Source organism: Melospiza georgiana, chromosome 1, assembly GCF_028018845.1.
Source record: "Melospiza georgiana isolate bMelGeo1 chromosome 1, bMelGeo1.pri, whole genome shotgun sequence".
Classification (NCBI taxonomy): Eukaryota; Metazoa; Chordata; class Aves; order Passeriformes; family Passerellidae; genus Melospiza; species Melospiza georgiana.
Genome location: NC_080430.1, coordinates 58,474,866 through 58,492,034, shown reverse-complemented (window position 1 = coordinate 58,492,034; position 17,169 = coordinate 58,474,866). Strand labels below are relative to the sequence as shown.

Sequence of the window (17,169 nt, the reverse complement as noted above, 5' to 3'; positions counted from 1 at the left end):
TCCTGAGCATTTTGTTTGAAACAATAAAACTCTGCATGCCATTTCTTATAATTACTTAGGTCTTTTCCTTAGGTCTAAAAATACCAGCAGAAATTAATGTTTCCTGCTTAAAGGCATAGATATAATTTTTGGTTCAATTACCTAGACTTCCCCAGAGTAATGCTGGGCTGCTGCAGAGCACTAGGACAGAGAGGCAGGGCTATTGAAGGGCTGCTGGCTTGCTCTGGCAAAGGTGCAAGCCAATGAAGCTTTTACCACTAGTAGACAGTTTCTTAAAAATGCAGCTGCTGGTTCTCTAAAAACTTGACATCAATTCACTCCTGCCAGTTCAAACATTTCCAGGCCCTGGACTTTTGGATGACCAGGGGAAAAGCTTCAAGAGTGTTGACATTAGGGAAGTTAATGGTTCTGTCTATTTCCTCAGGCAAAAATCACACAGGAAATCTTGATATTTCCATTGGACTTATGCAAATGGGCTGCTATAGTTCCTCTCCCTTTCCTGGTGCTTTTGGCCATACCCATTAAAAGGGGACAGTTCAAGCATCAACCTCTCCAGTGCAAAAATTTTCCCAGGTGCAAATTTGCCCAGCTTCCATCTGTGAGATTTTACATGATGACTGGTGGAGTCATTCACATTAGGTGGAATGATTCATTCAGGATAAAATCACCTATGTGTCACAGAAAATAGCTGATAAACCCCACTGGATTGCCCCGTTCTCAAGAAGTAAAAGTTCGTGGACCTCAGTTTCTTTCAGACCTCTTCAAAGCCCACAAACAATCAACCAGAAGGTCAGATGATACTTATTCTAAAGTAACCTTTCTCTCCTCACCACAGTATGTGTAGGTTGGACTAAAACAGTCAGCAGCAGTTGCTGTGATCCACAGATGTGCTCCTGCAGTGCCATGCTCCCTGCTACTACACACAGTCAGTGATGCAGCTAATGATGCAATTCCCACTGAGTCAGTACTAAAATGGCATCCTACTAACATTTTAACAGAAGAAGCATCATGAAAATGTACTGTGCATGTGACAGCAGGAATGATTATGGATTCCATTAAAGTTTTGAAAAGTTTATGAATGTTAACCTGAGTATTTTGATCCAGTCCAAAATATAGTATTTACATACTGCTCACTCAGAATCTCTCTTTATTTTCAATTGGAAACATTACAGATTATCTCTTGCTCTGCAACATTACTGAATGCAGGTAAATAGGTGTGTCATTTCACCACATTTCATCTCCAAAGAGGGGTTGCTGTAGTGAGCCAAAGAATTGGTTAATATAATTTGTATCTACTGATGAAGTGCTGTCAAAGGAAAGACAAAACTAGGAAGAATGTGTAAAATTTCCCCCATAACACTTTCTTAAAACAGAACTCTAGACAGTTTTTGGAGAAAGGGAGGGAAGAGCTTTTTTAGCTGAGCATAACATGTACATGGCAGTTAGCTAACAAATATATCTATTTAGAAGGTAAAACACTGTAGTACACGAGAATGAAATTTCAAATGTGGCAATCAATTTAAGCAAGGTGAAGAGAGACTCGGCCTAACACAATGTTCATAACCAAGGTGAAGACATTGGCCACATTAGAAAAACACATGATATATTAGAGGCGCTAATGAATATAATAATTTTAATTATATTACTAGCAAAAGCATGACAATCAAAACTCCTATGGTAGGAGCAACATTGGTGGTATTGAACACTTCACTCATTGCTGTGGCAGTTTAAGTGACTCTAAAATAGAACAAACACCTGACCTGTACTGAGGCACTAACACAATGGCTGCAGAAGTTCTTTTGGAATAAAATCAGAATATAACACTATCTGTTTTGTCAGTTTTTAAGAATAAAAAGCTTCTCCCATAATTATTTTGGTTATGTTCCCTTCAAGAAAACACTTTGAGGAAGGTGGATGAAATTGTGAAAATTATAATTATTTTATGATACTTTGAAAATTATGTTCTCAGATGAGAGAACATAATTTTCAGCACCATATTGAAGGATAACAGTTACGCAGAACATTAAGAGAATGAAATGTATCAGTTTATGTGAACACATTCAACTCAGTTCAATCACAGAACCAACAATTAGCCATGGAAGTTTCTATTCCTTGATTTTCCATAAAAAGAACCCATCTCTTGTTAATACATATCTCTGGAATGGACACTTTTGACAGATCCATCCCATGAATCACAGTCCAAGTTATTTTATTTATTTATTTATTCAGCCCAGACAACATGACAAACTTATCACTAGGGATGAACAATTCCAAGCATAAATTTATAATGCCAAGACCTGAATTTTATGATAAAGTGAATGGACTTTAAAAAGACTACCAGCTGCATCCACCTCTGCATGAAAGGGGTATGTGACTTTCTATCTCACGGAGCTGATAAACAAAGCTTAATAATCATACCAATACAATAGAAAATGCTTTCCAACTTCACTGTCAGAAGCTCCTGATTTCTCGTTTTCATTTACTAAACACATTTTAAAACTAATTAGTCTGGGGAATCTATCTTCTAACTTCAGTTTCTGGGAAGGAAAGAGACTAATTGTGCTTATGCACAAAGAATGCAGAATATATCCCTAGCCATCAAACAACCTTAAGTAGATCTGGCATTATCTTGAAACCTTGCCTCTTGCTCATTTTGCTCTCCACCATGCTCTGACCACTAACTACAAAAAGGACCTAAAATTTGTGAATTCTTTAAAAAATTAAATCTGAAATGGCGAGTTATCTTGTACTATAACCGGTGACTAAATATGCCTAGATAACATACTACAGCTCATCCACATAAAATTGCAAAGTTGCTGATGCTGCAAGGGGCTCTGGAAATCACCTAGACCAACATACTTGCTCAGAGAACAGCCAGCTACAGAAGGATATCCAGAACTGTTGCCTAGCTGGGTTTAAATCTCTCTGAGGGCATAAATGCCACAACTTTTCAGTGGAAGATCTCGAGTATCTGATTACCTGCACAGTAAAAAAAAGCTTTTCTCTAATGAAATTTAATTTCTTACACTTCGGTTTGTGCCCATTTCCTCTTGTGCTGGTGCTGGATGTCACCGAGAAAAGTTTGGCTTTGTCCTTTTTAATCCTTCACTCTAGGTATTTGTCTGCATTGATAAGAACACCTCTGAGCCTTCTCTTCTGCACACTGAACAGCCTCAGTTCATTCTTTTCTAATTCAACTCATTTTCCAAGTTTGCATTATCATGTGAGTAGTCAATAAAATATACCCTAAAAAGGGAACATGTTCACTTCTAATAGTAAAACTGAAACATTCTAAAGAGAAAAGTTCCAACAGCTATACTAATACCTTATTTGTATACATGAAATACAGCACAACTAATGAATTAAAGATCAATGCTAGGTTTAAAAGAGGACAGCATCATCTATTGCTTTCCAGGAATTTAAAAAACCCCAAACAAACCAAAAGGCTTTTGAAAAATGTGTACAAGTCCTGTACATCTAATTATGTTTCCAAAGATTAGGGCTTCCTTATAAATGGAGATACCATATACTGCTGCAAGAATACACATATTTTTTAGGATTTTATATTATCATAGACTATCAGAAATTATAAATTAAGAGATTAAAAAGTATTTTGTCGATTTTACAATGCTTACAAATGTGATGAACTTGCATTGAATAAGGGAGAAAATAAATTAATTTACCCAACTTTTCATGCTTTGTATGTTTAGCAAATGAAAAGAAGTAGGCAATACAGTAGTGAAGAAATTTTCCATCTTTATCCTTTCCCTCCTACGTAGTGAAATAGACCTCCAGCTTCTGCTAAATACTCATTCACACTTCTCTCACATCCATATTTTTTGCCTTGGCAAAATAATGATCAATGTAGACCTCTCAAGCATAAACAAAAATCTGAGCAGCAAAGTAAATTTCATGTTACATTTCTGAAAAGCAGAATAAATGAAAGGTTTAAACATTACATTAAAATTGAATAATCAACAGGCTATGATTCTGAGACTGCAAACACATATACAACAGGCATATATCAGGACTTGTTTTGACTTTACATACTGGTGGGCAAAATGAGCAGTGTTTACCACTGCAAAGCAACACATTTGAGTCCTTTCATTGTGGCAATAGGGTATATTTTCTTATCTCTAATTATCTTTTTGCCACCTATTCAGTACACGTATGTGCCTCTACATGCTCAATTTGCACACTTACTTCTTATAGTGATTAAATGGAGTGGAAAATCAATGTCTAGAGTGGCCATTCCTGAAATCAGGGTCCTGTGGCCTGAGTGCAAGAGTGTGACTTGCCAGGTGAGTAGTGCTAACAGACATTGATGTCTTTCTAAGAGCACACTTCCTGAACACCGCATAGTAGCTGTTGCAGCACTCCTGTCTGGGTTCACCATGCATGATACTTACGTGATAGTGTCAATCATATCGAGTCCCATTTCAACACAGCAATGGGCATGATCTGTTTTGGGCTGGGTCAATCCTGATACACAGTAGTAACAGTCTCCTAGGATTTTGATTCTTCTGCAATGATTTTCCTTTCATAAAAACAGAATAGGAAAAGTTTTATTATTCCTATAAATATTTCAATATTAACAGGGTAAAAATCTTCTCTAATACTATGCAATAATTCAGAGAATCTTTTTATGATCAAATGAGGTAATTTACAGTTAATGAAATCTCAGTTCCCAGTGCACAACAGCTGACATGCATTTGTTAATTTATTTATAAATAGACACATATATACTGGACATTGGCCCTGCATTGTTCAACACACATGGGTTAACACTGCTTAAAGATACAGTTCTGAGCAAATGTTATTGCCTTGCCCTTATGCTAGATTGATATAAATTCAAGATTTGCAATGAGACTTCATTTCTATATGAACCCAAACCAAAGGACTGGGGCCAAAACACTGCTGGATATTGGGAAATGCTTGCATTCTGAGAAGCTTTTGTTTTAAATTCAGTTCAAATTCACCAGGAAAGATTATTTATTTATCTGTAAAGGTACACACATTTTTTCATTACCTATTCATAAACCACAGTTTGGAATACACATAATCAGTATGACAGACTTGCAGATGAGAAGATAGTCAGTTTGCATTACAATCAAATTTATCTTCTATTTGCATGAAGTTTAATTTCTACAGCCAAAGAACTCTGGTAAAAACTCTCCCATTAAAAAAAAAACCCAAAAAATGGCATGTGATAATTGCTATATCCATCTGAGCAGAAAGTTAATTTCTAAACAGAGAATGCAGAACAAAAATGCCTTTAAAAGAGCAGTATCTTTAGCTAATAAACTATGAGAAGACATGGCGAGATGGTAATTATAACTTATTCTCTCATAGGTTCCTATACTTAAGTTTTCCAAATGTTAATACAAGAGTATGCCCAAAACCAAATGGAAATAAAAAAAACTAGACTATGGCAACTTCTACCCACTTAGAGTTTGGCACAGAAAAGTAAAAAACCCGATTAAATTAATCCAATTTACAAAGCTGGGATTATTCCAGTAAGCAACATGAAAAAATTAACTGTTGTGAATATGATGGGAGTGGACCCACAAAAGTCTGATTCTTTTCCCAGCAGTGTGCAATATAGGCTTCAGCAACACAGGAAGGGGAGAAAAAAGAGAGAGCGGTGATAATGGAATTTAAAATTTCTGGAAAAAAAACCCCTAATCATAGTATCATATTCATTCAGCTCCTCATGCAGACATATATTTTCATCCAGTCTCGTGCCTACAAGAATTAAGCCTTCCTGAGTTGACCACATCATTACCCACATTCCAGCTCAGACGCAATGCTTATGCTTACAGTGATCCTTTACTCTCTGACATATCACCATGTACACCAGCATTTGAGGCTTGTTGCTACACACACTGCCTGCTGAAGGCTTTGCCATGTGTCTCCACTTGTAAATGGTACTCAGTATTGAACAAATACTATAAATAGGAATTACCTCTGTTCATGCATGAAAGAAGACACAGTTTTGGAAAGTTGGCTTGTCTACTTCTTTTTATAAATTAAACTGCAAATTCAGATCTCAAATTAAAGAGGAAATCTGTCTTTTTGGGAATGCTTAAGTAGTAGGCTTTTCCAGTTGTCACTAGTTGACATTTGCTCTCCAGTAAATCAGGATTTTAAATATTCCACTAATTATCATTGCTAATATATATTTAAATGAATACAAGCATAATTCTTTTAGAAGGACTATCACCAGGGCCCTAACAGTATTCCTGCAGCCTATAGCCAAAAATGCCTCACCAATTTTGCTCAGACTTTTTTGAAATCCTTTGCTAAATGCAAAAAGTAAATAAGTAAAAAATTATTGATGTGCACAAAGTAATAGGCAGATCTCAAAATCTTCGTTGATACAGAACAGTCCTTTTAATTTGAGGTTTTTGGACACGAATCACTACATTTTGTAATGAAAACCACAAAGTTTTTTACTAGATACCATTAGATTATACTCCCAAGAAAAGACTTCCCCCATCACTCCTCAATTTTGGGCAGATCTTGAAGTACTAGAGCACACTCAGTAGTTCAAGCTGAAGCCTGCTTTCCAAAATAAATTCAGTTTTGGCCCATACTTCAAAATCTTTTATAAGGCCCTTTTCATCTTTCAATTTCATATGTATGATTTGTGACCAGGCAATGCCTTTATGACCTTTAGGAAAGCTATTCAGAAAAGCCATTTCAGTAATCTGGGGTAAACAACACATAAATGTTAATCAATCAATCTCTCCTCTTTGTGTCTACTTCACAAATGGCTCATTTCTAATGACTTGATAACAGCCTGGTAGACAATTAAAGAAATAAAATTTAAAAAAAAAAAAAAAAAACAAACAAAAAACCCCAGAGTTTACTCCATTACCACTTTTCTGAGTCAATTTCTTATTTGTGCAGGAGAAAGACAAAAGAAGAAGTAAATAAGTGCAACAGTATTTTCTGGAGAGATATTTATCTTGATGGAAGACATATGGCTAAATCACCTGGTGGTTTTGCATCACTAGCCTTTTTGTTCCTTATCAGATATTATTCTCACTGTCCTGCTTTATTAATTAATATACAGTAATCTCTAGAAAAACTGTTCTTTCCTTTTTCTTGACATGTGAGGTACACTTCCAGGAGAGAGCCACAGTGCAGCTCTGAAAAAGCCATCTTTTTAAGGACTGATACGCAAATTGATATAAAACCCCCATCACTGTCTTTGTTATATTCCCTCAGCAACTTCAAAAAAATCCTTTTCTTGTCAGTATTTTTCACATTTGTGATGCTGATGAATTCATGTGTGATAGTTACTAATTCCAGTCACAACTGACACAAGCAATGTCTGTTTAGAAACCACAGGTAATTTGGTTTTATGGACATGATAAAAAGCAGTAGAGATTGCCAGCACTGCATTAGGCAGGCAGCTTGCCCACCTGTGGTGCCTCAGGCACAACTGTCAGTCACAGGGTCAGGCAGTGTGCAGTGGAAGCTAAAATGCAGAAAGCAGAGGACTTTGAAATTACTGAGAGCCTTCTTCACACTTTCCTGAAAGCACTTCATAAAGCAGATTGTTCTATCTATCTGTTATGTAAGACCAGAGAGTGAGGAAGGAGCTGCTTTGTTGCAAACAACTCTGAGGTTCTGTTGTTGCTGTAGTTCTTTATTTAATACATTTTGCCTAAAGAATGAAGTCTGTCAACACAGACTGAAAAACTGAAAATTCAGAACATTGCCTTCACATTCTTCTACCATACATGACAAATCTTCGATATACCCTGGATAAGAATATTTTTTAATAAAAAAGGGAAAAGATTTTACAGTTTGTAAAAAAAGCTTATACATAAATACATATACACTTATATATGTTGTCTCAAAGAAATGATAAAGAAGGTGTTAGACTTCTCTCAGCAAAACACATAAGAATGACAGTGAGATGTTCTCTAGAACAAAGAGATTGTATTGAATAAGTGCAAAGTCTTTTAAAGGAGGATCTTTCTCACATGTCAGATTGCAACAACCCTTATTAACACTGCTGGAACTTTGTTTTTATTAATAGACCATCTGAGTAAGTAATTCTTATGTGAGTAGATTCAAAATCAGGATCAATTTTTGTTGCTTGTAACTCTGTCTGGTAGGAGAAGAGTTTCTTTAAAGCTTTCATGTATTTTGGAGATGGCAGACGCTAATGCTGGAATGAATCCCTGGTCTTCCTTCTGTCATTGCAACAATCTGTGTATTTGTACGTAGTCAAGTGTCATCGTGGCATGTGGTATCTCTAAGAGTGAGTGAAAGAGGAAGGTCAGACGGACTACAATTTTAAAACACAAGATTTTAAAAGGGTAAACGTTGAACTCTGTCTTGTAACTCCATTGACTGCAGTGGAATTGTGCCAAGGCTGAGTCTGATCCTGTGTAACTTAATTGTAATATATTTAATGCTTATTATATTCATCCATTTTTTTGTCTGCAAGTCTGAAAGCAACCTGATCTGCAAGTATGCTTTTCAGACTTTTATTGTCCTAACCTCCTGGAATCACAATCTATGAGCAGGCGTGACTTTAATTATCCATAAATTAGACATTTTTTTGCCATTCTTAATAAAAACTGCACCATCTAAGGTTCAAAAATTTTCTTTACCATATCCAGCCAATGTGGATATCCTCATGCTTCACAGAGTAAGAGAAAGGGTTAATAAGGCCTAAAAAGAGATGCATAAATAGTGTTTCCCATTTCCCCAACTCAGACCAGACTTGCAATTCCTCACAATGCTATGGACTTCAGAAATAGAAATATTTTGTTTTGCTTAGCCTACATAAATGGGAACAGGAGTTTGATCGCTACTTACAACGCTTAGTGATTGTAAAGTTAGTTTGTCTTAAAGAAAAAAAAAGGAAATAGGAAACCAAAGCCATGTTCATATTCACCATTTAAATGAGGAAAAAGGGAGGAGATTTATTAGGCCTGGACTTACAGATGGCTTTATGGCTTCAGGGAAGGCTTTGACATCCTCACTGTATGTCAGACTTCAGCTATGGTGAGATCTCTGGATATTGATTTGGCATAGCTGCAAATTAGTACAGGAGCAGCCCTACATGCAGCAGAAAAGTGGAATGAGATGTATGCACTGGGAGCACAGGAACCACTTCTGGAGCTCAAAATCCCAGCATGCCTCTGTGGGGGGAAAAACATTGTCCTACTCCCTGAAAAAAATTTGCTTATTTTGCACTATTTTCTTCACATATTGAAGAGAATCATGAGAGGGGGAAACTATTAAATGCAAATTTCTGATGGCTCAGATTTCACTGTACTAGAAAACTCGGAGCAAAATGGTGAACTATGACAGCTGAAGAAGGATTAGTCTTTTAGCTCTGATGTCAAGTGCGATAGAGAGGCATGGTCACCTTCCCTTACAGAAGTTCAATGAGACAAAGGAATATCAGTGACCCTCAGGAAAGGAGCCTTCATGGAAGTATTTGTGAGGTTTTTTCCCTTTGTATTTGTCTTCTCTATTTCTTTCTTCTTGGATTATCAGTCACTTTCATTCAGAAAGCGCTGTTCCAACAGCTTCCTTTGTTGGAGGAATCCTCTGAATTGTCTTTATCAGGTAGGCACAGGGGATCAGATTTTCAATCCATATTAATCAACACGGCATTATGTGTTTCAGGGGAAGTACATGCATTTATACAAGCTGTCCCTCTTATCCTCAGAGACCCAAGACATAACTCAATAATCCAGGCTAACTGCATGACAGTAACAGAACTTTCTTAGTTACTACTGTATAAAATGACTACTAGGGGAAAATACTCAAAGCATATCTAAAACTCCCTGAAAACAAAAGAGAATGATGAAACATGCATTCCTTATTTATCTCTCTTCACAAACCTAGAATTTCCTTCTGCTTCCAAAGAGGTCTTGAGAGAGGACAAAATAGGATTTACCACTGTTACCGCTGCATCTTATTTGCAATGTTATAGCATGTGCAGCATATTTAATATTTACAGCACTTTCTGCCAAAATGCTATTAATCTCACTAGAAAATTGGATTAGAAAGCTTTGAATCACTCTAGAAATTATCATTTACTACAGATGTGTGTGCAAAAGACTTGTAGAAAGGATTGTATCTTCTGCTACATCCTCTGAATATGAAATTATGTCTGTATTCAATTCCATTACAGCTGTTTATTAGGTTGGAACAAAAATCATAAAAGCCTATATGTTAGCTATCATACAGTGCAGATGTATGCATCCATCAATACATACGTGAAGATGTGCATGTATGATATGCAGATGCACAGTTCTGCAAGTTTACCTATATCATCTTGCACACATACACAGCATATGGAATAAAGGAAAATTTTAATATTCATTCTCAGCAGTACTAACCAAAGTGGCTCAGCCAGATACCAGTTTTGAGCTCCCCCCTTCCAAAAGATTTGAATAGAGACTTGTAGAAGATATCTGGGTGTTGATAACTATTTCTGGCATTACTACTCCACTCCTTCCTTTAAGCAGAGATATGATGACTGTCTTACTGCTCCAAGTGCCTTTGGAACAACACAGTACAGTGTTTGGCTGTTATGGAAATTGTGAAGAACAAATCCCCCTCTTTCAATGTCTCAAAAGAAATGGCATTGAATCTGATGGTGTAAGTTGGAAGGCTATATAATGTAACAAAGCAATGCTGTACCAAGTTATTAAGTTCAGTGCATGATGACAGGAAGAGATTCTTCATAAGTAATCACTTTACAGTTTTTGTCAATTGCACTTTCTTAATGTATTTCATTCTCTCCTAAAGTGAAACATAAAAAAAATTTCTATTTTTTTTCCCACAGCTGTAACAGTTTTGTGTATCAAAGAGCTTTAGAAAAAACAAAACCTAAAGCATTCCATGGAAATTACAACCGAGTGAATGTCTTCTAGACTGTAGCAGTATTCTCAAAAGATGCAGCTAGGTGCAGGAAAAGAGGAAAATGTGGTTTTAGATTGACATGAAAAACTCTTTAGAACTCTACCTCAGTACCCCTTTGAAACTTTTAGTTTAAACCTTCTTGCCCCTTTGTCCTACAGACCCTGATATATTCCTCTCTGACTTTACATTAAGATCTCCTAGAAGCTTTCTTCTCCAGGCAACACACCCAGTCTTTCTTCACAGGAGAGATGTTCCAGCCCTCTGATCATTTTTGTTGCTGTCTTCTGGACCCACTCTAAGAGATCCTGGTTTCTCTTGTGCTGAGAGACCTGAGCTGGATGCAGTTTACTCATCTGCAGTTTACCATCTGCAACTTTCATTAATTAAAGACAATTTCAATTATGATATTTTTTTTGTCAGTAAAACAAAAGAGATCTAGCAGCATGGTTTCTCTGAGTAGCATCCAAATCTATTTTAATAATTATATTGAATGTGGTCCACAATGTGAGAGATTCTTGAAGCCATTTTCTCACATAAACTTCATAGTCAAATCCTAAGTGTAATGAAGTGACAAGGACATTACCACCAGCTCTATTATGTTGCAGTGTGCCAATAGTGATAATATACTTATGAAAGTTGTCTAGCCTATTAGAAAATTCCATTGAACCCTGCAAATCACTAATACATATTTTACCATTTTTCCCTCAGGTTTTGAAGTGTATGTTTAAAAACTGAAACAACTATTTTAATAACCTTTTAATTGAATAAATCCTGCAAATAGTAGCTTTGTAACCAACATTAGTTCTTTTACATCTGCTAGTCCCAACATGAAAAGCCTTGAGAATGAGCTAATTACAATACTCCATAGAGTTCGATTTACCAGAGTAATGGAGACACACTTATTGCAATAAGGGTTAGTATAGACTTAAAAAGAAGAGTTTCTACAGTGGCAGAAAATATGAAAACACATGCAATATAGGAAGTATAGGAAGTGCCACAGAAAATTACTTGATAGGCTCTGACTGGGGAAAGCTGGCCAACCCCAGGCGAGCATTTGTAAGCTTTTAATTCAGTAATGTGTTTGTGAAGTCATTAAAAATTATCTTCCATCATGGGTGCCACATTATGCATGAACAAATGTAGAATTATTCAGGACAGCTCTAAAAAGGATGACGTTAGTTTCAAATGTTTTCCCTCAATTTTATTGGCAATTATATATGCTGACCTAAAATGACCTAAATTTTGTTTACATTTTCATTCTTACAATAAATTCTTTCCTAACTTGACATGACTATAATTTTACAAAACTAGAATATTAATTTTTTTTTAGTTCTGGAGAGTGAAAACCTATGCAATAATCATATATATTAATTTACCTGGAAATGAAAAGGGATTTTAGCAAGAATATTTTACACAATAATGACTGACACACATGCTTGTCTCCTTCCTAGGTTTTATTAAATGTCCTTTCAGATTCTTTCTATTGATGAAGATACATTCCAGGAGAAGCAAGCCTAAACCAAATATGCTGAAAAATTAAGCTCTAAATTTTAGGAAATGGTTGCTTTACCAGATTCTAGAAATACGTTTCTCTATGCTAACTGCATTACAGGTCAAAACAATAAGTGGCCCACACTTCAAGCACCTGAGGCTGATTGAAACAATTCACTTCAGTCCTACACAAAGATGCAAATTTCAGATTTGCAGTATACAAACTCAGGAACAATTTGGTAATTTACTACAAGCATATAAATTATGAAAAGAATTGTGACAAAGAATTAGCATACCAAGTACAATATCCTCTTATCTAAAATAAACTCTAAAATAGGCAAAATCTACTTCCTGGGGTACTTGCCTATTTGTATGTTCCTACTGCATTTAAAGTGTTCAATGTTAATTTTTTCCCTTCAAAATTGTTCCTAGACACTTACTTCAGCTTCACTTATGCACACATCATTATTCCCTGATCCTATAGAGTTACAGGTATATTGATTGAGAACACTTTCCTTTAAGAAAATTTACTTCCTTAGGTCTCTCCAGGAGACATCTCCAGATGGCTGTCCAGAACTAGATTTAAACTTACGTGGTGATCTGCCTCAGTAAGATCCTGTGTCTGTGCTGACTTTCAAGGGAAACTGAGGAGACAAGTCTCCTTAAAATCAGCATTTATAAATACCCTGCCGCCTGGTGCCCAGAAATTTTCACAAAGAACGGTTACATGCTGTAAGTTTATACTTATGTTTTTCAGCACTAATTTTACCATCTTAAACAGTCCACAAAACTTAGTTTATTTTGTATTTTAAAAATACATCATAATTATCTTAATATAAACTAAAAGCATTCTACAGATGCAACATAAACGATTTTTTAGAGTAATTACTTCTAGGAAAATCTAGCTGAATGCTCAGAAAAGAACTAACTGTTCTTGACACAGTTAAAAAACACACAAGCTGATTAAAAATATTACCTACTGTTTCTTTGCCTAAGGCTCAGAAACAATGTTTTTCAGTTCAGTATCTTTGAGCTTGAACTGGTAGCAAGAGACACTTCAGTAATGTTGAAATATGCAAAGTAAAAATTGTTAAATGCTAAGGAGACAATCAGGGAAAGATACTATATTAAAATGGAAAGAAATAAAAATAGATTCAGCCTGACAAAGCCTGGAGGTATACACAACTGTAAATGGAAAGAATAAGGAAGTATCAGTCTACCTATTAGATGAGAAAACAAAAGTAGCATGAAGAAATAAGAACTTTCATTCAGAATATTAAAACTCTCTTCTAGCGATGTCCTTTGAAAAGCACCTAAAATTCTTTTATCCTTGTCAGCTTGTAAATGAAAAGTTGTAGAATTCCCAAGATGCAGAAAGATGGATGCTGAAAGGGAAATATCTGAATCTCTAAAGAAAAATAATAATTCTCCATGTAGATTAGATGCAGGAAGCATGTGAAAAAAATATACCAAAGAAAAAAGTAGTTAAAGAAAATAGAAACTTCTCTAAAAATCAAACCTTTTCCATTAAAATTCAGGATGCTGTAGAATTGCCTCCTCTTTTCTATTAAGATGACATATTACAAGTAAAATATTTGGGACATGTCTAAACTGCATCAAAACATAATAGAACTTTGACCATGACAGCATAATGCAAGTGATTATGTCTCATTAAAATTTGTCACTCTTATAAGTAAACTGAAGAATGACAAACTGAAAGCTAGCTATAGTATCAAAGACTGATTGCAAGGCATCTGAAGACCTCTTTGAAAGATCAGTTGCTTGAAGCATTTTTTAATAATATGTAATGCAGGATGACTATCAGCAGATCCAAATCTGGGACTGCACAAAGCTACTCTTGTTTAATGGGAGGAAACCAAAAAAACTTCAGAGTAACAGCCAGAACTAAGTAAACTAAGACTGAGCAGCAGATAAAATCCAATAAAAATCAATCCTTTCAAGTTGAACTATTCATGGGCCTTATGAGAAACTTCACCAACTCTATGTTCAGGAAGATGCCTTGTTACTGTTATGTCTCAAGGGAATCCATGCAGGGACAAGCTTACCTAAAATGCTTTTATCAGAATGCCTAAAGACAGTCACATTACAAAACTTCATTAACCAGAAATACAAATGAACCCTGAGGCATTCGTAACAGTACCTTCCCATGTGGATTCTCTGATGTTGGTCTCAGATGAAGTCACACTCCTGCAAGGATACTAATATAATGACACTCATTTTTGGTTATATTTTTGAGACTCACATTCCTTCAAAGTGATTGAAGTTGGCATTAGGACTCAAAAGTCACTGAGGAGACCACAAATCCTACATGAAATATGATTACCTAAGACTGCTTCTTTAAGAAACCAAACAGTGCTACTGTGAAAAAGAAAGCAAAAAACCATGCCATCATTTTCAGGGAGCATCTGGACAATTCTCTTTATCATATGGTTTAGTTTTAGGTAGTACTCCGAGGAGCAGGGCTTTTGATTTGATGATCTCTATGGATCCCTGCCAACTCAAGATATTTTATGATTTTAAGTAATGTATTCAGATAATCTCTTCCCTAGCACTCAAAGACTCAGTGATTTGCAAGGTAAAATAATGCGTGAAAGATAAGTATTTAAAAAAACTTTCTCTAGAGGTGAATAGATATGAAAGGACATGATAAAAGTACAAATGAATTCTAGGAGGAAGTAGTAAGATCAGGATATTTTCCCCTCTCTATTAACAGAATGCTAAAGTACATTTTCAAAGGAATTGAATGACTTTATATTGAAACCTAAGGTTCGCTTTCAGAACTCCCTATCATGAGTTGTAACTATATCTGAAGCTATTGTGATTAAAAAAAAAAAAAAGGTAGCATTTCAAAGAGAGCAAAACTATGTGCCTTACAAAAAAGCCCAAAAAATCCCCAAAAACTACACACCAAAAAACATCCAAAGAAATAGCACATGGAAAGAGAGAAATAACTAATATAAAAAGCATAAACCAGCTTCCAAATGCAAGAAAGACAAATTTTAGCAGAACTATACTGTCAAAAAGCAAAGACTATTTCTACAATGTGTCCATGTGTCAAAATGTCAAGATTCATCTTGAGGCTCCCAGCAAATATATGCTGTCTTAGTACACTTTCCACAGTGGTAAGGGGGATTCTTTTAAAATTCTTTATATTTTTAAGAAAGACAAATTTTTTCAAGAAAGATAGTCATAAACTGCACCTCACCTTCCAGGTGGCATTGCTTCCCAAGGAACAGCAGCACACGAACAGCAGCACACAACAGGCACACTCACAGATTGCATTTTAGTAATCACAGGGACCCAACCTATCACTATCTTCTTTAAAGTCTCTGCAATTTCCTCCTTAATCATTCTGAATACAAAAGCACAGCAGTTTTAAAATCAGCCCAGTTCTCTCTTTTGACCTAATAATGAATACCTAGAAGCTGCTTTAACCAAGAGAATCCTTCTGAAAACCTGTATTTCTCAGCACATTTCTCTGACTGCACAAGACACAACTACAAGTCTCCCTTAATCACATCACAAGGTGATAAGGAAAGCTTGTATGTCTGTTCTTAACCACACCTCAGTGAAGAACAGTCTAAACTAGAAGTATTCGTAAGTAGCAAATCTTCCTCACATAGCTGAAAGAAACCGCGAGATTTTTTCCTGTAGATTTGAAAAAGAATCCTTGCAGGCTGAACAGAAAAACTAAGGTTTTTTTGCTCTTCTGCAATCTCCAAACTGCTTCCTCCATGACCAACAACTGACCTTGCACCAAAGGCTGGCATCTGCCTGGCACCTGCCTTCTGGTGTCACTGACAGCTTCACTGGCAGCACACGGCCATGGCTAAGGGAGCAACCATGGTAAGGCATTTCCCTGGCTTCAGGGCCATGACATATCTTAGGCTTATGTATTTCTGTGTGCACACATGTGATCTTGTGTTATATTACAGCACTTCCCTTTTGTTACATGGCTCCATATTTCATGGCTATAAAGACTCCACAAATGACAGCATGGTAAGTTTTAAATGAGCTTATTAGGTGTTTGGTTGACATATAATTAAAATGCAATCAAAGTAAGAGGGATTTTAGAACTTAAACCATCTAAGCTCTTGCAAATGACTATCTGAATGGAAGATCATTTTTATTTCTAAGGCAATATCTATGAAGTACTCTGGGCTGAGGACCTGTGCTCTCTATGGCATACTGCCAGAAGTTGCAGTAATGAATTGGTTACAAAAATTCATGTCTAAACCCCCTAGAATTCCATTGCATCTCTTCTAAGCATCTAAGTTAATCTTCTGCTTTTCTTGGAAAAAAGGGAACACCAGACTTGGAAAGAGAACACTAGACTTGAACATCTAGTGCAAATCAGAACATAGCACTCGATCAAAGGATAACCCATTTAACTATGAATAAGACCCTTAGCTAAGGGTCTTTCTCAACCCTAGGAGTTGTGGAGCAGAAGCTTTCTTTCTCCTAGGGGTTCTTGAGAGCTGTTTATAAAGAGGGAGATTTAGATGCAAAATGTCCACATGCTTTAGATCTCTCATGTGAAAGACTGCATCAAGGAAAAGTGAGTTTGGACTGAAAAAATGTGGATGCTATTTATGTCGAGGACCTAAACAAATCTTTTTTTAGGCTGCTGCATGGAGTCTGAAGACAAAACAGCTAGACAGTAGAGGAGTATAATTTATGTGGAAGAGTAACTTCTCAGCAATGAAGGTTTTAAGGACAGCTGGCAAATAAGATACATTTGATGAAGTTCTG

At 36.0% G+C, this 17,169-nt stretch overlaps 1 protein-coding gene across 3 annotated transcripts in view; it reads right to left on the bottom strand.

The window, feature by feature from the left end:
* ADCY1 (adenylate cyclase 1) overlaps positions 1-17,169 on the bottom strand; it is a 162,172-nt gene that overhangs the window by 62,959 nt on the left and 82,044 nt on the right. For all 3 annotated transcript variants that reach the window (XM_058044885.1, XM_058044894.1, XM_058044904.1), the window contains exon 5: positions 4,410-4,537. In XM_058044885.1, the coding sequence (XP_057900868.1) occupies positions 4,410-4,537 (128 nt within the window). The remainder of the gene's footprint in view (positions 1-4,409; positions 4,538-17,169) is intronic.